At 36.4% G+C, this 24,941-nt stretch overlaps 1 protein-coding gene across 5 annotated transcripts in view; it reads right to left on the reverse strand.

Annotated features, from left to right (window-relative positions):
* Nucleotides 1–24,941, reverse strand: part of PLCE1 (phospholipase C epsilon 1) — a 161,117-nt gene that overhangs the window by 34,807 nt on the left and 101,369 nt on the right. For 3 of the 5 annotated variants that reach the window (XM_065639444.1, XM_065639443.1, XM_065639448.1), the window contains 8 exons: nt 11,469–11,614; nt 9,407–9,665; nt 8,476–8,684; nt 6,622–6,663; nt 4,267–4,933; nt 3,593–3,775; nt 2,620–2,737; nt 2,079–2,235 (listed from right to left, as the gene is read on the reverse strand). In XM_065639444.1, coding sequence (XP_065495516.1) covers nt 2,079–2,235; nt 2,620–2,737; nt 3,593–3,775; nt 4,267–4,933; nt 6,622–6,663; nt 8,476–8,684; nt 9,407–9,665; nt 11,469–11,614 — 1,781 coding nt within the window. The remainder of the gene's footprint in view (nt 1–2,078; nt 2,236–2,619; nt 2,738–3,592; nt 3,776–4,266; nt 4,934–6,621; nt 6,664–8,475; nt 8,685–9,406; nt 9,666–11,468; nt 11,615–24,941) is intronic. The other 2 variants (XM_065639445.1, XM_065639446.1) reach the window with 2 other exon arrangements.

Consider the following 24,941-nt stretch of genomic DNA (forward strand, 5'->3'; position numbering starts at 1 on the left):
TTTTACCTGAACTAGCTGAAATAAGATGTGGCATGTGTTCTTGGCTGACAGACTGCCCTTTAATAATGTAACACAAAGCAACAAGACACGCCATGACTGTGGGTGGATTGCCTGAAAGTGCAATTCTTGCGGGGATCATGTCCTACAAGACGGTATATTACAGATAGTTTGAGACCCAGTAAGCTCTCCATGCATACTATCCAATCACACAAGTCTCTGGAGCAATTATTCCCAGAACTGCACCTAAATTCCACCTTGGAGGCAACCAGTTGGTTTACTCTAAAAGAGATCTCAGGAGTGAATTAATACAGGGTGGATGAACACAGGATTTTGCAGCACAGCAGAGAGCAAACCATTTGACAGCTTAGACTTACTGGTCAGAGTTAAGGCACTACAGATACTTCTTTCTTTCAGCACACATGAAATGTCCACACACATGAAAACTGGCAAGCACAGTTCAGACCTGTGAAGGGTCTGATGGGTAAATACCAAGAATGAAAGTCTCCAGTGTTCCAAGTCTCTTAATGGCTCATGAAAACTGGGTCAAGGCAATGGATAAAACATGTAACGCCGTTCTGAGGAAGATTTCCCTGAGGACAGATGAAACAGCCATACAGCTGTATCCTGAACAAATTCTAGCAAGAAGGGTCATATTAAGTCAGGGAGAGCTCTACCAAGTGACGCCATTGAGCTTCTAGACAACCTTGCCAGGGAAAATGTGTCCTAGCTCGGGGAGGCCCAGAGTGCTAAGCTGTTCAGGGATCTGTAAAGAAACCCAGGACTGAGAGGATTTAGAGGAACATTAGCTGTCCTTCCCCCAGGAATGCGAGTTCTCCGTTGAGCCTTTTAATCTCATTTAGAGAACAACAACTATTTTGGCATAAAAGCAAAAAACAGATTTGCAAAACAGAAGCATTTTCAAGAGGTAGTAAAGCAGTATTTCTTTAGTTTAATGTAAAAGAAAGCTGTTCCAATCTTTAAAAAAAATAAAGATAAGTGTCTTACAGAGATAAATTCTAGTCTGTCATGTTCATCCCATGGCTGTGAGTGACAGTGAAGAACAGAAAGTAAAGAGCATAGTAAGAGTCTCAGCAGTGTTAAAAGGAGAAGCAGCCAACCATAGATGTCCATAGGTGGCTCTACTGCTTACATCTATTGCCAAACATTTTTTAAGTGTAAAAAAAAAAATCCCTAAGATAAACACAACGTAAACCGTTACACAAGACACGTCTCTTAAAAAATAATGTTCTACCAGCAGCAGCAGTCTCTAATCTCTTCCATTGTTCACCACTGGTCTCCTGGAAAACCCAAGATTCATACTTAAAATGATACCTCAAATATTCATTCTATTAAAAGACACAGCAAGGTCTCTGTTGAGACTGTCTTCTTGTAAATCATAAAGTACCATCCACATGCCTCACGTCATTGTTATATTATTACTACAACTACTATCACACCAGAATTATTACCACTCACAGAATTGATACATCAGTGCGCTGTATCACTGCACAATCACAGCACGACCTTTTGCACTGACTAAGTGACACAAAAAGGATGAATGTTCAAGGAGGAAAGGCCTGTAAGAGAAAGATTTAAAACCTGTTCCTCCAGTTACCTGGGACAGTACTGCAACGATCACCAGGAATGTCAGCAAAAATTAATACTCCCCCAGGTAGAAACGACTCATGCTGAAGAACCTCAGAACTTCACACATTTCTGTTGTTTTTCATTATACAGAAGACATCTGTAACTATGTTTTGGAGAAGATCTGGAGAAAGAGATAAACTCTATATTTGTGTAGTTTTGGAACAGCATTCCAATCTGCTTCTGTAACAGACATAAAATGAAGCACGCTGCTCAGGGAATTGCTACAAAGCCATCTGCAGATTCATGGTATTTCAGCTTAAATGTTATATGTTGTTCTGCAATGTGTTTTAGATGTCTATCAAAAGGCTAATGACATTTCTGGCATTGTTTTCACCAGATTTCAATGGTTTGGCACAAAACCCACATTTGATAATAATAAAGTAAGAGTAACTTTTCTTGTTTTTAAGTCAAAGCATTGATTTTGTCCTTACCTAGACTGACTCTTGCTTGAAGACATTACAGGAGAGGAGACTGGTCTTGCTGGTGAAGATGTAGCTCCTAAAGTAGGAGATCCAGATGCTGTCAAAGAGTGAGCTCTTCTTGATGGTAGATTGTTAGATGGAGAAGCACTGATAATTATATTTTGATCTGTGGAGAAAACAAATGCTTGCAGCACAATTACAACATCTGGCCCAATAAAAATGCTTTTGTCCAAGAGACCTATATCATAATTCAGTAACGCATAGTAAGACACTAAAGGGATTCTAGATTTGTCCCAAGATATTAAAAAAGGTACATTTTGAACACCACTTATATACCCATTTCATCTGAATGGAAAGGAAGTGCTATTGAAACTAAATGAAAGAACAATCATGAACAACAACAGAAATCAATTTAAGAGTTTATAGCATTTGGAGTTTCAACTGTAGTTTTATATCTTAAATGTATTTTTAACACCATAAAACATGTCTGCATAGAAAAACTTTCAGCAAAACTCTGAGGGACTTTTAAGTAATGAAGCTATATATCTACCTGGTTCTTCTTGTTCATCAATATCTTGAGGATCTGAACCACTTCTATTGCGATATTCCTTACAGCTTTTTGCCTTCCGAGTTGCCATTTCATCATCAGTGGCCTCTCCACTTTCACCCTAGAAATAATGAGCACCATAATAAGCATCCTCAAACCACTACTTTTCCCATTCTTTATCAATGCAATCTTCGACAAAACCATGAGAGAAATCAGCTATTCCTTATGAAAAAGACTGCTGTAAGGCTGATGTCAGCAGAAAAGAGACAACTAAACAGGATACATAGTGAAGTATGGGACCATCAGGTGTTACCTCAATTTGATGTCACACAGAAGACAACGATCATGCCTCTCTAAAATGGTGCAGCTGGTTTTACACTATTCTGCTGGTGCACGGAAACCCTAAGAGGGTGGATCTTGCCATCTGAGGATCTCCCCTACCTGCCCACTAGAACATGTGGAGAGCCTAGAGCTGCTAGTCCCAGCGTTTTCCTCCCTCCTGGCTATTGCCAAAAGTGGTTGAGTCCAGACCAAGCTCAGTGCTCCTGTCAGCCACATAAGATAAAACTGTGTGCTAGCCTGCAGCAGAATAACTGTGATGATGGGTTTGGGAACATGAAAACTAAAAGGAGCAAAGAAACTGACACCACCCTCCAAATATCACTTTGCATGTTAATATTTTTATTATTGCCAATATTTTACATTTATACTGAGGTAGCACCTAAAGGTCTCAACAAGATTCTGCCCCTTCTGCTAGCTCCAGTGCCCCCATGTCATGAGAATGCTTCAAGCATGAGAAAAGAAACACAAACTAATGGAAAATAAGCCCAAAACCTGAAAGTACAATAAAGAGCTTTAAAACAATCATCTAACTTCTTTTCTCTTGTCCAGAATATAGTTAGGTACACAGTAACTGCAGGAAGGACACAAATCAGCTAGATAAGCAACAAAATACATGAATAACAAAATATTCTACCCTCATGAGTACTTTTTTCTTTTTCTTAGCTGTGCTTATTCCCAGAGTGTTGTTCCTCTGCACACTAGGTTTCTCAGAGCTTTTGGTGAGAGTTCCCGTGCTTGTGTTTCTTGCACTCCATCGTCTGCCTCCGAACAGTTCAACAGCCTGAGCCAAGGTTGGGCCTTCAAACCTTCCATCCTCCTACAAAAATTCCCAGCATTAACAAAACAAGGAGAACAAAACCAGACACATTTTCTTAAGCAATAATGCAGACATCTCTAAGGAACCAATGAAAGACAAAACATGAAGAGGAGGCAATTTTTAATTACTGCATGAATACCAAAGGGCTATTTTGTTTGCTACTTTGCTTTTTTTTTGGCCCATCACTCAGTACTTCAGTATCCTTCTCAAGTACAGCCATTGCTTTTTCTTTAATAAAATACTTATTCCAAAACTCCAAACATATGAAGAACTTCATAATAAAAAGAGATTTAACTTCAGTGTATTGAAAACATGCAAGGCTTGACAGAACATTATGTACAGAATCAGATCTTATTGACTTAAGTTGTGTTACAAAGTTGGAGATTTTTAGTGCTCATCTTTAATCTTAGCTTACTTATAAAATAAACTGCATTACATTAAGTTGTTGACATGTTTGAACTTTTCTCACACAAAATCACAGCATCTTTTACCTGGTAAAGGCTGACATACTGTTTCCGTAGCCACTGCAGTCTTTGATCAGGGAATCTCCTCATTTTTCTTACAGCTTTAGTCAATTCCAGCAATCCATCATACAGCATTCTGGCAGTATATTTTGGAGCAACGAAATGCAGCAACCTATTATCAGTAGTCTGAAGTCCATAAAGTAGTGTTATACCATTTTCTTCAAGGGACATATTACAAAGTTTATTTTGAACACACACAGTGTGCATATCAATGCCAGAATGTCCCATATATACGGCCTTGGCTGAAAACAAGTCCAAAAAACCTTCCACCAGTCCAGTATTACCAAGAAACTGGTATTTACCAAGCTCAGCAGTATTACCCAGCACACTCAGTTTTGCCTTAGCATTTGCAGGGCAAACCGTTGTGGGTTTTGTCCAAGTCAAAGTACTATTGTCAGGCTGAAGCTGAAGAAAGCACCGTGCTGAGAGATGTGTCTCCTGGTCATAATGAATGACGGTTGCCCCTTGTTGCATGAATTGATGGACGTCAGCCCTGATAGACAACACGTACCAAGGGATGAGTTCTATTCCATGGCAGAAAGCATTTTGTTGCTCTTCTGTTGAATTTGTGTCCCACTCCTTCAACTGCTCAAATATATCACTTTCAGAATCTGAAAGATCTCCAATTATAAATCTGTATGTAAACAAAGATGAGAGACTTATAGTGATGCACGTGCTGATTTATGCTATGATTGATGAATATTTTTCTGCTGTAGTTTAAATAAAAAGAATGCAATCATCACTATATAAGTTGGACTTAGGGGAACATTTGTAGTTTTTGAAGTATTACAATTTATGTTATTGCAATTTTGAATTAATTAATAGTTGCTGCTACAATTAATTATAACTCATGTAACAATATAATTTTATTTTCTTAGAACTTTCCAAACGTTACATTAACAATAAAAAAATGTCCATTTGGATCCTAAAGCCAAACGATTCCAGTTTCTAAATCGACAGCATAAGATTGCTTCAGTTGAAATATCAAGTATCATATGTGGAAACTGTTAGTAGGATCTAGTGGACTGAAGTCAGTTCTTCTAACCTCTGTTCTGTTATTGATTTAATATGCAGACCTTTCACATTATATAATTCTCTGATTAACATTTGTAAAATAGTGGTTAAATACATACCTTCCTCATAAGAATGCACCAAGAATTTTATCAGATACTTTCCATCAGAAAATTTACTTAAGCAAAATATTAACATGAAACTTGCGGGCAGCAACCAAAATTTTTGAAATATTTTACCATAATTAGAAACAGTAAATAGAGAGCAACAATACTGAACTAATAAATGAGGTAGTTTAAATAAAATTTCTTCCCTGCAGAAGCTTCTAACATGTATGGATGCACAAATGTTCAATATTTTGATACTGCTTTAATGAACACAAAAAAGAGCAGACTGTTCCATGCACAACAGAACTAATGAAGCACATTTTCCTAAGGATATCTGGCCAATAAAATCCAAACCAACTTCCTCTGCATATTCTTCAAGGCATCTTGTCTTAATATCCTCAGTGCTTCCCCTTCATATTGCCACAGTCTCTCAGCACCTGCCCACATCCTGCCAGCTGAGCAAAAGACAATCCATGTTGTTACTTATTCCAAGTCACACATACTACCTCCCTATGCTAAATAGCATGGATAACCATTAGCTCCTTCCTCAAACTCTTCCCTATCCAGGGCACTAATTAATTTGAATTTTTCCCTTATTCCATACATCAATTCTACTGATTCCTCTATGAATTCATTAATCAGTGAGATCTCTACCTCTTTGCCCAATTTAGCAAAAATTGGCCAACAGGCTGAGGATTTATTGCTTGTGGTGAGAAGAGTGACAAAGGCAGAATAACTGTATCAGCCTTAACTGTAGCTCTATTTCCTTAAGAAATCTTCCTAAAAATACAGGTCATGCATTATAATGGAGGTGGTATAGACGGTCTCACTAGACTCTTAACGGACACATGCATATTAAAATACTTAACCGTATTATACAAAATTAAGATTTTCAAATTAAACAAACAACTGAAGCAGCTCTTTTTTCACTATGCCCTCAAAACAATCAAAAAAAGTCTGCAAAAATGCTAGAAAATGTATTCTGGGACTAGATGTGCATGGTTGGAAGAGTCTAGTTTAGTGGAGACGGAAACAGCAGAGCTTTGTTTTTGCCTTATTTCACCTTTGACAGCACTGGCATTCTGCAGATAACATGTACAGGAAGCAGGTAAGCCAAGCACACACACGCAACCAGATACACAAACAACCTCTGACATCAGCTGCCAGCAGCGACACAGCTCTTAGTTATTTGGAACACACTTACAGAACCCGGTTTGAATCAGAAGCTTTCTTTACATGTGCTGCACTGAGATGCAAGGAAATGAAAAGAAAGGATAAAGAAAACGTTAAAGCAGTTTTAGAGAGGAAAATTGCAGAGGATATGAAAAGGAAAAAACCTGAGGTTTTCCCTTAGTATTTTAAAAGGTATTTACTATAATTAGGAAAGCTTAAATTGATTATGAGATCATGCTAATAAAGTGATGCCTCAAACTTTAGAGTATATTAATAGGTCATTTGATTAACAATTCTAAACAAACTGTATTTCAAACTTTCTTTTTTTTTGTCTTTTCCTATCTCTTTCTATTTATTTGAGAACTGTTAGGACAGAGTTCTAACAAAGACCAGAGTTTGATATTTATCTGGCATGTACAGAATTTCAGGGTGATTAGACATGTCACTGATTACAGAACAATAGAGTTTATTTGCTAACACAAATGGGAAAGTAATTATACCCACTGATTTTATTAGAAACTATTTCAAGAAATTATTTCATAAACACATAACAAAGAGAACTTAATTTTCTCCATGCTGTTCTTCTATATTTAAATTCTACTTTGTTCATCCAAATGAAATTTTAACTTTCCTAGCTTATTCTCCACTTGAGCTGCGAGTTGCATGCTGATTTTAAAGCATATTAATTAATAAAAATAATTCCTGGAAAAAGCATTTGAACTGAAATAAGTCAAGAGACAGCATAAGTGGACAGAGAAGTAGGTCTGTCTTTCTTGGCTTATTCTGCTACTCCACTTTCCAGAAGCAACTAAAGCCAGATGAGAATAATTCTATTAGAAACCATTTTTTCAGGAAATAATGATTATTTATTTGAAATTAAATTCAGAATTGCATGTTAATGAAATAAATGCATTTAAAACAGGAAGATAGTAGTTCCCTCTCAGGCAGTCACTTATTAGATTTTATGTGTAAGTAGCTGAAATATGTTGGATACTTCTGATACACATTGTCAGTAAAATAACTCAAGCAGTGACCAAAGCGTGCTCTCTGCAAGCCCTCATGTAACTTTACAGTGCTTCACCTCTGAACAGTACAGTTCTGTTACTCGATTTTAAGTTACCCTAGCACGGTTACTTAGTTTAAAGCTGATCCACCTTTGTCTACATGGGCTGTAGCTTCACTGGAAAGAAGCGTTCTAGAACAAGAAGTGATGTCTTAAACTTTGTATTTACCATATTTCTTGCTGGTGAATAGTACATAATACACCAGGTCTTTGAAGTGAAAATCTGAGATTACTGAACACTGGGCTTTTTTTACATGGGGCACAATTAAGTAAACTTCTATGCAAAATAGCAGGACTACAGCAACTTGCAAATTTAAAATGTGCACTGACTTACTGAAGTTTTCTGGACATAATTTAAAAGCTTCAAACAAACATGTCCTTAAAAGCAGAGGTCTTTTGAAGGATAATAAATAACCTTTATTTTGAAGGAGGCAGAACACCGCCCGAGCATGCAGAATATAATGTTCTCAGCTCTGATAACAGATATGTCCTGGTGCTATTCCTGTCACCACAGGTCAAAATTGTAATCGTAACTGTGGATTTTTAAAGCTCCGTGTGTAAGACAAAAAGGATTTGCCCTTATCATGAGAGGAAGTAATTACATCATGAGGGAAAATATAACTATACAGAGAGTTTCCAAGCATTAGAGTATCAGATACTTAGCATAAGTACAGGGGAGAAAAGTTCTGAATTGGAAGAGGATAAATGCAAGGGAAGATGTTAAAGTCACCCTTATTTCTAAAAGTGAGCCTTGGTAAAAGGAAATTAAAGATTAAAAACATGAAATATACAGGTCACACTAGAAAATAAAATGAGACCTACTGGTACCGGTTTTTGTCCTTCAAGGAGTTTTTTCTTGAATTGTTCCCTTCACTAAAATTATCTTCACTCTCTTCAGATTCCAAACTGCGACTGCAGCTCCGAATAGTTTGAAAGATACTGATTGCTGTTGATTCTTTTTCTGGATTATTTAAACCATCGTGGCCTACTCGTTGCAAGAAATTATCTTGTCCACTGTAATCTGAAACAAACTAGAGATATCTAAAAGATTAATATAGTAATAACTAAAATATTGTGTCATCTACCCATTGGAGACATTTTTAAAAGAATTCGCAATATTTAGCATCTATTTCCTATTAGCTTCTAATAGGATTTTATACCCACTTCCAATCCTAAACAGACCAAATCACTGCATAAATCAAGTAACGTTAAGTTACAATACACTGAAAACTTTTTAAAAGCCTCGGTCTTCATCTTTTCATGTAACAGTGGCATTCTTCTTTTAAAACCAAAAAGATAAAACTCAAAGGAATTTATTCTTTTCATAGAGGAGAAGCTTGATCCACTGAGCTTTTAAATTCTGTTTTTAAGGAAATTAAACACTTCCAATTCCTAATGAGCTAAGTGGAAGGTCAGAGCACTTAACAGAAAATAGTTACATCTTTAAGGATTTACATACTTACTTTACCCAAAGCATAAACATGATCTTTTTCGCACTAATGTTAATTTCTCAGTAGGCTGATATTGAACTAGGTATAAACAACCAAACCTAAATTGCTACAGTAACTACGGGAATGAAATTGGAAGTCCATGTAACTGAACAGTGTGGCAACAGTCTGGTTTAGAAAACTTTAATTAGATGATGCCTTAGTATAGAATAATAAACAATACAAAATAAAATAATATCAAATAAGATAAAACAAAACACTGGATGGCTATGAACATAACCTCTTAGAATATCGATCTCATTTACCTCTAATGTTTCATCCTGGGAGTTATATCGTGGACAGAGTCTGATGAGGCTTGATGCTCCATCCAAAACTTCACAAAGCTCTTTTAAAAATACGCCACAGAATGGAACGACTTTAAAGCCTGGAATATTGAGCGCCCGGTTGACCACTTTCCTGTATTCAGATGATGACTCGTGTTGTGCCATAGCATCTTTCAGACTTCGCATGGTTTCAATATCAGACTGGTCCATAAATTGCCACATTTTTAAAACTTTTCTTGACCTATTGCAAAAGAGATCACAACATTCATTAAAAAAATTAAAAACTATTTACATTCAAGTTCAACACCTGCAGCATATATGTAATAGAGGAAATTATCATCATTACTCAGAAATGAATGAATGAAATCAAGGTCATTATTTTTATGAAAATTCTGGACCATTTTCTCCTCTTTGAATTCTTAAGGAACAAAAACAAAAGGGAGAAACAAGCAGTCTGACCTATGGGAGTAGCATTTGACATTTTAATAAAAGCCCAGCTGCATAAGACATACAAGCAGGAATTCCAACATTTTCATTGTATCATAGCCTTAAATTTATAAGGGCCTGGAAAGAAATAAGAAAAGATTAAGGAAATGGCATAAAATAAACCAGATGGTTTATTACAAATTCATTTAGTTGTATTATGAAGAATCATAAAGTTAGCAAAAGGGGGTTTTTTAAATTAAATTTATTTAAAATAGTTTACATTGATTTTTTTTGCCATTTCACTCACGAAATAAATTGTTTCTTTTCACAGAAATAAGTAAGTAAGGACCATGTTCCAGCCCTCAGGCACCAATGCAGCACGGCAGATGAAAGGAATCTTTGATTTCAAACAGAAATAGCTCCTGATGCTCTCTGAGGACTGCGAGTGCCACTGAGAGGTCTCTCACCTTGCGCGCTGTGTGTCTGTGCAATGAGATGGCCTTTCCACCCCCTCCTGACCCCAGACGTACCAAAAGGTCTGTGGACACGCTAACAGGAGAACACCCTTAACCCCACTTTCTGTCCCTGTCCCAGAAACACTGCTGATCAGCACTAGCCTTCCTCTCCTCTTTCCCTTGTGCTGTGCAGATGTAGTACAGATAAAATAAGGCCCTTAATTGGCTTTGCATTTTCCCTCACAAATTACATGGGTTGGAGGCTGTGGATGCATTCTGCTCAAAGACTCCCTGTGCCTACGAGTGTTTCAAATGTGTTTTATAAACCAAAAATATAAACAAACAGCTCAATGAGAATCCTTACTAAACCACAGAGAGTGACAACACAAACACTTTAAAGCTTTGTTACACAAACACGATATACACGGAAGGTCAAAGCCAAGACCCCTGTTCGGTCCCATTTGCTACCCTTGCACAGGCACAGTGTTCCCGCTCACCCGGCCCAGGGGAACCTGCGGTTCCACGGGAAAGCTGAGAGCAGCAAACTGTCCTTAACCCCACACACTGCCTTTCTCCTGAGACACTGCAGGTCTGGCTATATAAGACCATGACAGCATGAGATCCCAACATCAGTCAGTATAAGTAAATTGGATGGGTTAAAAAAGAGGTACAGCTCTTTGTTTGTTTTTTTCAGGTTTGGTGTTTGTTTGTTTGGGTTGTTGTTGTTGGTTTTGGTTTTTTCCCTACAATTCAAGACTGACACTTTTAGAACATTATCACAATTCTGTTTCACTTGTGTTCTGGAAACTCCAAACCCAAGTTATATTAGTTTTAGTTGATCAGATAAACCACAACTGCTTTCCCACTTCCTCTTCACATTTGAAAAATTTATCTTTTTTTAAAAAAAAAAAAAGTATGTTTTCTAATGTAACATTTTTAGCATGTACGAGGAAAACAAATGGTGTCTCCAGAACATTTTGAAAAAAACAGCTTTTAGTATGATTCATTTGTCCAAATAGGATTACTAGAAAGTCACAGGGTGAGATGATGTGATTTAGCCACAGATTTCTGTTTAGTCCATTGTTCTCCAGAGATCTCTGCTTAACAGAATCTGCAGTGTAATCCGTCACTCAAAAGCCATTTAAAAAAAGAGTTGCCAGTACCTTAGCCCTGCCAGAAATTCCATTACAGCATTGTAGTTGCCCATATTCCAGCAGCACTTTGCCACATGAACTAAATATGAGAAGACTTCTCGTTTCTCCTCCATAGAACCTGCAGTCAGGATCAGCCAGGTAACCCACGAGCTCACCTTGTAAAATAAAACGGACAGGACAGTCAGCCAAACCAATGTCACTTGGAGCATTCGTTCATACTTGATGGATAACGTGGGATTTTTTTGTTTCCTTCCATCAGGAGAGTATCAGTCATAATTCTGCTTATACACTAACGGCCAAATCACATATGCATTGCAAACACACCTTATGCAGAGACATACTCACATTAGAACAGCCTAGAAGTACTTACACTAAACAAAAAACTGCTGTATGTTAAGATATTCTGAATACGCGCTCAGGCCATGGAAGAAAATGGACAGCTTAAGGTAGTGCTGATTTCTAAAGCTGCCAGAGAGATCTGCAGTGTAAATTCTCATTAACATAGCTTACAAATCTCAGCCTCGCATTGAATAACCCAGCTTCTTACAACACGGACAGTGAAAATTAATAAATTGGAAATTTTATTTTTGCTTAATTTAACAAAACTGGTAGTTGTATGTAACTCACAAATTTGCTAATTTCTATACACACTGAACATTTAAAATCATTCACACTATTTGCAAGACCACAAATGAAGTAACAAAGAAGAAACAAAACAGAAAACCCACCACCTTCCTAAGTGTGACCATACTACCAACTTCTGTTCAGTGATTAATTAATGCCAGAATCAGAAATTAACTTAGTACACGATTCTGTTTGTATTTAAACAAATAAAAAACATTCCTGCATTTTATCAGTGTGCAGATTTTCTTTCCAATTTATGTTCCCACAACATCCATAAAAAGTAGCTATATCTTACATGGACATCTAATTTAAACCAACTGTTTCTTTTTGCAATATGATTCCCTGGGGGCTTGATTTTTGTCATTGTGTAAACACGTAGGAAGCAATAAACGTGATTTGTTTACTGACACTGAGTTCCATTCTTTGGTCCTGAAGGATTCAAGTGTTTACAGACAATACCAGTGTAAGGAGAGGCTTACAAAAATTAGAAAATGTTAGTTCACCTCTCAGGGGGCATAGATTTTTATTTAAAAAAACAAGCATGTGGAATAAAATGTAAAAGCATTAGTACTAACAGAAAGAAAAAAACAACACACTAAAAATATATAAGGGTTCCATTTATGCACATCTATACAGACATAGTGTTCTGAGCCTCTCCTGATGGAGAACAGCCAAAGAATATTAAAAAATCTAAGCTACCATTTAATTTTTCTGATGCTCAAATCAATCAAGTTCAATAAAGGAGAAATGTGCAGATGAGAAGACAAGCCATAGCTCCAGTATATGCACAGTACATGTGTGTAGAAACAAATCACATTTTTAAGACTGAATTCCTGAAGAAATGAGGTTACAAAATCATTCTGTCTTTCAAGTGGTAAGGACACACTCAGGAGTGCATACCACGGGGATGCTCTAATGGGATGTGAGGATCAAGGGACAATGGACCCATTAAGACACAGTGTTCTACCTGCTCCAGCCCTCATCAAACAACTTCGGTATGGAAGGCAAGAGCTGGAAGAAACCTGCTTCAAGTCTAGTGATAATCGAAAGAAAATAGGTTAACTACTGTTTTAGTAATTACTGTACATTTTTATAACTAACAGGTAAAAACCAGAAAAGATGAGGAGCAAATAACAGGTACAGAGTATTCAACTAAGGTAGAACTACCAGAACCCAATGTTGTACATGTGAACACGCTTGGGTAGCCTTTCCAAACACAGCCTTAATGCACTGTTGCTGTAGAGGTCACAATACAAAAATAAATAAACAAAAACTATTAATATTGGCTGCCCTATAGAAGATATATCTAATTGCTGCAACGGCTCTGAATGAGAACTTGAATTTAGCTGAAATTTCATTTGAAGTGCTCAACTGGTTATTCCTAAAATGTAAAAACGGAACCAACAAAGAAGTGTACACCTGAAGAGCATGAAGGTATGGGAGGAAAAAAAACCAATGACAACAAACAAACACCCCCCAAATACAAACCAGAGCACTGCAAGACACGGGGGTCAAACAAGGGCAAAACCAGAATAAAAGGTAATAAAGTTAAAAAAAACCCCCCACAACAGAAATTGTAATACAAAACAGTTAAATCTGTGATTCAAGTTTGGAATAGGTTTGTTTGTGTATGCTGGAATAAAATTACATATTGGTTTTGGATATTATTCTCATTTTCCAGAAATGGTTCTCTTAGGAGAATGTAAATGCTAAACATGGAATCTCACACAAAAAAATAATATTTATTTGATATGAAATACCAAGCATGGTAATGACAGTTTGATTAATATTTGTTTAAACATTTTAAACAATAATACAATTTTTAACAGATCCATTTTAATATAAGGTAGTAAAGATGTAATGGTCAGGAGAAACAGTATCGAAATGGACAAAGAATGTCTAAAAAAGCAATTGAATTCAGACTCCTCACTAAGAAGCAATCTTGAAACTAGGACAGTCACTTGTTGAAATTTTATTTAATAGAGAGTTTAGGACTGCTATAAACAGTTATTATGAACTCCTACAAACATTCTGTAAAAGCAAACAAAAAATGATAAAGGTCAGTATGAATACTCCTTTGCAGCGTTGAGATGGCATATGTGTATGTAAGAGGAAAATAAGGGTGCAAAAAGCAGTAGTCTGCCATGAAGGGGGATTTATGCTCACTCCTCTTGCAGGACAAGAATAGACTTACAGAAAGAGTAGGAAACATTAATAAAATCTTTCACTAAACAAGAAGGAAAAAGAAAGTGTATAAATCTCTAAATTTAAAAACAGAATGGGCAAAGGCAGATATAATGGATTGGGCAGAATCAGGGGACGGAACTGAGCATCTAAAGATACCATTCAGTCCAGAAAAATAATGAACATGCCTGCTTTAGAAACTTCAGTATTTACATTTTTCCTGGAGATCAGGAAAAGTGCGAAGAGCAGGCTGAGACACTTAGTCAGATAATGGAAGATTTCAATCATATCACTACACATGTTTATGAATTTAGGAATGAAACAGAATTGTTCCTGTACATATGCTACAGACTGTTTTGATTTAGAGTTCTTTTATGTCATAACTAGCAGTCGCCAGGAGCATAAATTGACCTTTCTGGTGGTTCTGAATAGCGTCAGGTCTCCATAAAGTTTTTCTGTTAATTATTCAGAGACTGTTGGTTGATGAATCTGAATGCGTCATACAGGCCCCAGAAAGGAGGACTTCTCAGAAAGCACATGGGCTTCTCAAAAAGCAGAATAGCCTGGTACCCCAAAACTGATTTATTGGAAGGTTTCATCAGTCTGAGACTAGAACAGAGATGATTAAAATGCCACAGTACTGTCAGAAAGGAGGGAGCAGGGGACAGGAGCTGGGAACAATGGTTATGTCGTTACATTCAGTGAGGTTTTTGTTGAGTGCTGTGCCTAACATCGGCAACAGCTTTCCTAGTTCTAGCTTTTTTAGTGAAGACAGCCGGAAAGCGAAGAGAATTCAGTCAGATAACAGTGCCGAGGGAGCACTTCCAACAAATTAAATGTGGTCCTGGAGCCCAGCTAGGAAACAAACACAGAATTAATGAGCCGAACTACCAGTTATCCATTTAAAATGCCATGGGGGATTTTTGTCATAGAAGTTTTGAAGGTGGGAGATCTGGTTGAATCAATAGGCTTTAAAGGAGCAGAAAACCAAAGCTGGACCTCAGCTGACTGAGGTCATTTCCCAGCTCTGAACTCCCTGAAGATTTTAATCTGCCCAGACAGACTGAACTGGTGGATCCAAGAAGTTTATAATGAAGAACAATATTCTAAAGCTCTTAAATAAATGCACACAGGAATAGCTTGGGTATGGCATTAATTTGACGTTATTACTCATAAGGGCCACAAGTAAAATGAATTATGTACAAACAACACTGAAATGCAGGTAAATTGAAAGGACTGCGATCTTCAGGAAAAATCATGTATGACAGCTTAGAGGAAATTTAATTATATTAATTAAAACGACACTCAATAAACATACTCTTGATTTTGTGATTTATTGATAAATATGTGAGCAGTCCAGAGTATATCCTCAAAGTTATGCCTCCATAGGAATCACTGACAATCTCAAATGACTGTGGAGCTTCCACAGGATCCCCAAAATAGCCAGTAATGCATATACTACATTTTTGCTGCAAGAAATAACAAAGTTTTCAAGATCTTCATTCAAATAAAAGTTCCTCAGCTGCTTCCTGTGTACACCTGAGCTAGATGCACCTCACACAAAAGAAAAGCAGGGAACAACCCCACATATGTATTTATTTTTTGGTGGCAATGGAATTCACCTGGAGGTTGAATTGAAAACTTTGCTTTTTCCAATTTGGCAAGCAAGTAGCATGGACAGTATTTTGAAGCAGCACAATTTCTCTAGCACCAAAACTAGGTGTGATCTCCACCTCCAAAAGCGGTTTTCCAGCAAGGGAAGAGAAGAAAGGGAAGCTCCATCCTGGCAGGCTCTGACTTCTGGACACCTCAGCCAGATGGATCCAGAACAGCACCTCCTCTTCCAGCAGTTCATTCTTGGTTGGCTTGCATAGCCACCTCCCCAGCTGCATCACGCCTGAGGAGCACCTAACTGGAAGATGAAGTACCATGCGGTACCAGCTGCTTGGTTACCAGGTGAACACTGTGGCAGTGAGAGGTCTTCACAGCTCGGGCACTACCTGAACCAGCTGGCTCCAGGACCAGAGACAGCACAGCCCAGCCAAGAGAATGGACAGTATTAGCCTTGCCAAGAAGATCAAAATACATTGCAAGGATTCATCAGCATGAGCAGTAACATTGTTTGGACCAGGTTTTTGTGTTAGATACCACTTTAATGTCAGATCACAATCTAAATACCAACATATTAACCCTTATTTCCTGAGTTTACTTTTTTTCACAATCAACTTACATAGTTCTGTTTACATGGCTCATTTTAAACTCCCTTCAGAACAGAAATCACCACAGCAAACCTATAATTAGATTTCCGCTGCATTGCTGATGAGTCTCAAAAGTATGAGAAAAAGTATCCTGGCTTCATTACTATAATCCACACGATTGTAAGACACGAGAAAAGTCATAAATTGAAAAACGATCCACTTAAACAAGTTGATAATAACATCCATCTTTTCATCATTCAGATAGATAAAAATGAGTGTCCTTCAGGATTACTGCATACTAATATTAAGTATTAAACAATATCAAATTAAATAGATACTTATTTAAGATTTAAATATTTTCTGGTTCCCTAATAGCACTGACGACACTGTGCCAAACTGTAGCTTAGCAATGATCTCAAGCACAGTAATACAAAAAGATCTGTAAAAGCTTTAGGTTTCTTTAAATTGTCATCTTCTATCACCTCTTACTATTTTAACTGCAGAGATCTGAGATCTATTCTTTTTCAATAAACTTTTTTTTAAGGTTTTTAGGCTTATCTTACTTTGATCAAGTTTATAAATAAATTCAAGTCAGATACTGCTAATGTATTTGGGAAAGGCATACTACAACTCAGCGTTAATCTTCAAACATACTGTGAATATTTTGAAGTCAGTGACTGAGTGCCATTCAATGTTTCTACTAACTTAACTTGGAATTTTTCACAACTGTAGCAATGATAGACCTTTATTTAGGACAGATAAGCCTTCATTAATCAGGACATCATGCTCCCAGAAGGCTCCAGAGATTCTGTTCTGATTTTCAGATTTCTTTTTTAATTTGTATTTTTTTAAGGCAATTAGAAAGAAAAGTTCCTATAACTCAACTGTCAGAATTATTAGGAGAATATATAATTACTAGGAGAATATATAATTATTAGAAGAAATATATAGTTTTAAAGTCTAGGATTTTATTAACCAAAATTAAACAAACTCACCCTAAACTTTTAAACATGAGAAATCTATATCAATCATTCGACATATAATATGAGCCTGTGTATTTGATTACCCAGTCACTGAACAACCACTGATTTAAAATCAGGTCTATATGCAAGCAAAAATCTCCCAATTTGTCAGGGGCAGGATATAGCTTATTACTGATGCTCAGCTGCTTTTACCAATAAAATATGAAGGACAGAAAAGAGACACCCGTGACGGAACTTGATCGTCAAGTTATGGCACATGACCTTCAAGTCCTTACAAGTGTAAACTACGGGACTGTTTACCATTTACTCTACAGGAATCCTGCTTCATGCAGAACACAGGATGGAACAGTGCTTAATGCATCTTGGATTATTAACTGTATCCCTAAATACGCCATGGATTTACGTTACTCCTTTTCTTCTTTTAGTCTTCCAATACTCAAGATTATAATAATTCATATATATAAAAAAGTATTTACTATCCTTCATATAGATGCTAGAGAATGTATTGTGTGATTTTTTTTTAATGGGAATTTATTTATTGCTTATCTTTTATCAGAAGGTGGTATATTTTATCTTTCATACAGAGGTGGTATTGAGGGAGGAAACTATTAAGAATCTCCACCTGCAAAGCCCAGTGTTTTGTTATTTGTACTGCTTCACACTCGTTTCCCCCACTCTCAAGTTTATAAGGCTTTTACAGCAATTCCCAAGCTACATACTTCACTGGGTGATGCTACATGGAAGAAATGACGTCTTCTATTTTTATATTACATTTTTTAGGAACTTCATAATACTTGAGAGATGCAGCTTTCAGAGGTGAAATGAGCAAACACAGCTGTCTACCTGAAGTTTAACACTTACCATTGCTAGCAAGTAAAATCTTTTGCTTTATCACAAAGTAAAATTACAATACATACCTTTTCTAATACCTAACACATACAAATTAGCCATGGATATCTTTCTATAATAAATTGTAGCTGATTTAACTAGTGCCTACACTGGAGTAAGAAAGCAAGCAATTTTAGCACTGACAAAATTAAGTATGTGTATGAGAAGTCTCTGAATACAAAACAAGAAGTGGAATTTTCAGGTATCCAAAGGATAAGCAGGACAATCTGTAACCATTTAACCAAGCCATTCTGGTTTGAACTATTTGGTTTGAAAAAAATCAATAAATTCATGTAAAATCTGAAGAACATGAAAAATCCATGTAAAAAAACCAACCCCCATCAGATGTTATGCAGTATTTATGGTAAGAGGGGAAAAACATATATTGTCTTGTTTAAAAGCAGAATTCCTAGTATATCAGTGTACTTTGATTTCTCCCTCCCAAAAAAAAAAAAAAAAAAAAAAAAAAACCACACAAAAAAATCCATCTTTCACAACACTACGAAGTCTTTCCACAAAGTAAAAGTGTTGGTGAAGGATATTATTCTTATTTTTATGGAGCAGATTCCCATTTATGAGGGTTTTTAAACACCGGCAGTATACAGCATTAGCATCAATAGCTGGCTACACTGTGTTCCTTTGCATTGGTAATGTGCACAAACCCGTCAGTGTATACTGATGAATATAAGGATCGCAGTATATAACACAGAACTGATATATTTCACATGGGTTTCACTAAGTTGTCATTATTAAAATTTTGGGGCTTTTCGTATCATATGCAACATAATTTTCAGGTGCATTTTTAAAATCTGAGTATTTTAAACAGCATATCTGATGAACAGATGGTTCCCTTCACATACTTGAGTGAAATTATATAACCTTACAAAGAACATTTACCATTTTAAATCTGATTAAACACTATCCCAAACAAGGACTGGAAACAGTTTGATATTTCTTTTTAAAAGTATTATGCAAACCCATTTAGGCATTGCAAAAAAATGCTGAACTAAGAGAGAGAGTACAATATTTATTTACATTCCGTTATTTCAGTAAAATGATACATCTCTATTTTGCTAGTGAGGGTTTAAAATTGTTTTTTGAATGAGCTATCAAGAAAACTTGCAAATTTAAACCACCTAAAATAAAACTATCATCAATGTCCTAAATAGCCATATTTTTAATTAACTTTACTGAATATGAAAAATGACTTGGTGAATGATGAAACTACCCTAGTAGCAGTGCTATACTGGAGCAATTCAAACATTTTTACCTTCTTAGCCTATTTTTTGGCAATTCAATCTTTCCCAAAAATCACCTTATGCATTGAACTTCTTATTTTGCATTTTCAGTTCCATAGTGGGACTACGTTCAGACAGCTGTTTTAATGATCTTTCAATCTGGTGCAACTTTCAATCTAAGGCAGCACAATTGCTTTGTACACATATCAGCGTAGAAAATTAAATGTTGCTTTTTTTTTTTTTTCTTTTTTTTCCCCTTTTCTTTTACTTGAAGTTGTGGCCAGAAAGATGGAGTTACAAGAGACTCTTTTCATGTTTATATAAAATAATGCTTGAAAATATTTACAATGTTTACATAAACATAAATGTTTACAACATGTACATTGAACTTGTGTTTCTGTGGTTGCTCTGCTGGCAAGAGGCAGAAGGGTGGCTGGGAGGAAAAAAGCATAAATGGAGAGTAAAGATAAAGAAAAAGAAACAGGTGCCCAGGAAGACTGCAACATACCATAAAGGTACAGTACCGAGTAAGGACCACATGGCACTCGAGGTGAAGAAGCAGGGCCAACTCATAATACCATAAAGGAATCAGATAAAAGAACAAAATGAAAAAGAGAACGGCACAGTAGGCAACAAAGAGATACGGAAAAAAGTATGTTGTTACAGTTCTCAGGGTCCTAAAACACACTGTGGTACCATTTCCCTAAGTTCTTCCCAGTTACCTCTGCAGGACCTCCTTAATTCCTTAATAGTTTTCTCCTGCAGTTTTTATACATCCATGAAAACTAAACTTCTAGTAGTCAGTGCTCTATCAGAGCAGAAAAATATACTACTATTACTGCTATTACTTCTTTCTGCAGTGTAGCATATAATCATGGTAATTCTGTAATACCTTTTGTCTGGATTTCTCGTTCTTCTGTGGTTACCCACCATTTTTAAGTTTTCCTTTTTCAAGTCTACTGCATCTACTCCACATGTTGAAAAGCCCTCTAAATCTTTGATTATTTTTTAATTTACCTGTAGATTTATGAATTATTTCTTAAACATTAGTGACCAGGCTTTCTATAGCAACATTACAGAAGTTATTCAAACTTCAGTAGCAATCTCCACCATGACTGTCATCTTTCTATAGTACCCCTAGGGAAGCAAAACCTGAAAAAAAACATGTCTATATATGTATACATTACAAATCTTTAGTGACTGGGCTACATGTCACATGAACTTCTATCTGCCTGAAAACTCCATCAGAGACAGTATATCCTGCAGACAAACTGCAACATTAACAGATTATATGATTCTTATTTTCCTGTGAATGTTTTATTTTCCTGTGAATTTCTGTACAGACTTGAGAGCTGGAATGACCCAAAACTTAGAATACAAATGAAATACAATCTAAGGATGTCTTTCATTCCATTTTGTGGGATTCAAGCAGATCATTCATGACTGACCTTTCTTCCAACATATCTTTGAAACAAGTCATTGGTTATTCAAGCTCCTTGTCAAGGAAGCCACCTCTATTAACATAGCAAGGAATAAACTGATACTTGGAAACCCATGACAAGAAAAGACACAAGAAAAGACATAATGCCTGAATCCCTTCTAGTAACTGTGTGTCAGGTCTAAGCCGTAACCATGCTCTCTTAAACAAAGGCAGTTTCTGTTTCCCAGCCGCAGCAGCACAGGATTTACCAGTTGCATGTTTGTGCTACTATTCATGGAGTGCTTGACAGCAGCTTTAATCCGTGCTATCCATCTTTCATGTCTCTACACTACTTACTACTGCATTTTTTTTTCCCATCATTCTTGATAGTGAAAAGAAAAAATGCGTACATGAAGAGGATCTATTTCCATCTTTGGTGAATATTAATAAGGATAATCTATGTCTCCAATCTTTGTTGTCTAGTTTTTTAAGATCTTAACACATCAGAAACAAAAGCCACTCAGTTACTAGTTTCATCCAGTATCTGTGAGTGGTATCTCCAGCTGCTGTAGAGTTCCTGCTCTACCCCTGAATTTAAGGTCAAAGCACTGACTGAAGGCATGCAAAATAGGGCACGGTGAGCAGTTATCACAGCTCCCAGAGGTAAACAAACTGTGTCTTTTCCACAACATAGAGGACTCAGACCACTGATACCTTGAGCAGCCACTGACATTATAATAACCGTGTTCAGATTGTTGCAGATTAAAAACAAATTGTGTAGATCTTCAGGCAAGGTGTAAACAGGCTGTGGAAACGTTGCCACAAAGAGCGTAACAAAGGAGTTCTCCTAAACCTCTAAGTTGGTTACCTTGGGTTACCTTGCCTTAAAAGTAGGAATAGAGCTCCTGTTTAAAAAAAAAATAATTACATTTATACCCCTATCGTTACTTCCTTTTTGCATTTTCACTCGGTAACACTAAGATACTGGTTAATGTCTGGCTGGCCAAAAGCCTCTTCAACCTTTGTCAAGGAACAGGCTCACGCATCCCACTTCAACATGAAGTCCTTCTGGCCTGAGGCGCAAGCACAAATTTCTCCCTTGTGTGTCAAGTTACCTGTGATGCAGATTTCTCACTATATGCTTCTTCACTTGGTTTCTGGTGGTGGTGGTTTGGTTTGTTGGGTTTTTTTCAATCCTTTTTACACTTTTCATCTCATCTCATCTCACAATGCTATGATATCAGAACAAGAGTATCTGACAAAATGTATTTGCATTGCCATACTAAGAGACTCAATAGTTTTCAGAAATCTTGCAAGACACTCAAGATTTCAAAACAAGCTACAGATATAATGAAACACTGGAGCTAGCAAAAGCTCCAGCTACTGTCATCCCGCCTTCCTACAGAAAAAAAAAATTAGGAAGTGTTCCTAATGGATAATCAGCACTGATGTGCTCACTGAATCACTTCTAGTCCTTGAAGTCAAAACACCTTTTCCAGGTAATATGACAAAAGAAAATGCAGAGTACAGGCTTCATCCAGTGTTAGTATGCCCGCTATTGGGACTTTCCACAAATGAGAACTGAGTGGGAAAAATAACAGCAGTTATTTATTGCACATTCAGCCATGTTGATTGTCTTCAAGCACCAACTACTGCAGAGGGCAACTGATTTCTGATTCAGTCCTGCAATTTTTCATAGACTGTTTCCATGCCAAGGCTTAGGGCTGACCGCTCAACACAAGTGCTTCTTCCTGTGTAAGTCTTTCCTATACCTGTCAGACTCCAGTGAAGTCTAAACACTGTAATTCATCTTAAGCAACACTAACCAATAGTAAAAACAAAGGTTTAAACAAACAATTAGAAGATACTCCTACTCTATGTAATCTCACCAGCAACAATTCTTAAACCATTCACGTCTAGAAAACAACAGTTTTGTAACAGCAAACATATCTAAAGTATAAGGGAAACATGTGATGTTTTCCAATATCTACCACTTCATCTTGAACTCTGCAGCCAGTGGGAATTTGCAACTTCAGTCATGAATGGAGGTTTCTGGGAGTTACTGGAATTTAAACAGTAAATAATACTAGTAAAATTTACCTCAATAAGACCAATTTTTCCCTACTTTTCACTTAAACTCACTTTAAAAAATATATTCTAATAATTTGAAAATATTTTAATATTATTTTTATTAATTAATTTTATAATACTCCTGCTGCCCTAACTCACTCTAAGCTTTCATGAAAATGTTAGTATTTTTTCTATTAAATAAAGAAGTTCCTTTGCGTCACAAAACAGCAATTATTGACTGTCATTCTAAACAACTGTTATAAAGCGTTCCTCAAGATGTAGTATCAGAAAAATTACTTAAAAACATATTGCTTTATGAAAAACGCTCTATGTACTATAATCACTGTTAGTACATGAAATTATTTTTTTCCCATTATGTATCAGAAGCCTGTCATCCTAGAAGTCATTCTGGCTCCCACACTGTAAATACACCTCAGTATTTCTATAAGCAATGCCAAAAAAATCAGCAAGTGCTCACTGACTTTTGCCAACAAAAGCATGACTCTTTGCACAAGAATTTTCTTGCCATTTATAAACAAAGACATTTTGAAAGTTCACACTTGTGATTGGCTATGGCAACTGATACTCTCCACCATGAGATAAAGCAGATAGCAAAACAGTGATTTATTACAAGCAGTAACTATTTTACAATAACTCCATTTAAACACATAACATTTATGTTTTAAAAAAATATTCCAGATTATACTTAGAATAATCCATTGCACTAAATATTATATAATCTATGCACCAGATATTCAGGAATTAATGAAAATTATCTGAAAAATTACCCTGTAGCATTACCAAACAAGTAATGCTAGACTACAAAAATTGCAAAGTCACAAACCTCTAACTTGCCGACTATTTTACAAAAAGGCAACTTGAATCTTAAAATCCTCATTGATATGGAATATTCTCAGTCATTTCTGACAAGACTTCTTCACCACCTACGCGCTCTTCAATCCTGTGACTGTTCGGTGTCAGAACACACGACGGTGAATCTAATTTCTACAGCTAACTGCAAAATGCCCCGACAAACTGCTCTGGCGTTGTCCCCCACCAGGTCATATGAGAACTTGACCACTTCGCCTTTTTCCCACTGCCCTTGCTCTCGTGATCACCGTATGAGAACCACCAGAGGAAGGAGGACCCGAGCTGGGTCAGCAGCAAGATTCCTCTCCAGCTATGCAACAGTCAGTGTTTTCCTAAATACAGTAACTAGAGCTAATTTAAACAATTTTTAGTCTCTGTCTAAAGACTTAATATTGTAAGTTGCAACTTTTATGTTCATGTAATAGAATTAGGTGAGAGAAGAATATTTACACTATTTTAGTTCTTAAATCCCAGTAACATGCAAGAAACAGGAACACTTCAACGCATGCTAAATATTCAGTCACTGATTCTTATTTACTCAGGAAGTGGGAAGTTCACTAGGGGTTAATACATATTCTGCTCTGTCTACTTAGTTTTGTGTTGTCTTTTTGATACTTGCATGATTTTAATCTCTTATTAAAGCATAAGAATGCCATGCATAACAAAGTAAAAGACTGTCTTCATTTTATTCCACTTCTATGAATATAGAAGCTGTTAACACTGCATATGCTTCACACAAAAAAAGGAAGAAAGAAATTGTTGATTTTTCCACAGCTAAAATCTGAGGTTTTATTCAGGGGTTTTTTTTGTTTGTTTTGTTTTGGGTTGTGTATTTGGGGTGGATTTTTTTTTACATTTTTCTCAATCCTTGATTAATTTCCTATTAAACTCATCAGAAGATCACCTTACTAAAAATAAAGTAAAATTTTAGCAAACACCTCACAATTTGGCTTATGTAAATGTGTCATGCCAAATGACACTTCTTTGTACAACAATATTCAACGCAC

Source organism: Caloenas nicobarica, chromosome 7, assembly GCF_036013445.1.
Source record: "Caloenas nicobarica isolate bCalNic1 chromosome 7, bCalNic1.hap1, whole genome shotgun sequence".
NCBI lineage: Eukaryota > Metazoa > Chordata > Aves > Columbiformes > Columbidae > Caloenas > Caloenas nicobarica.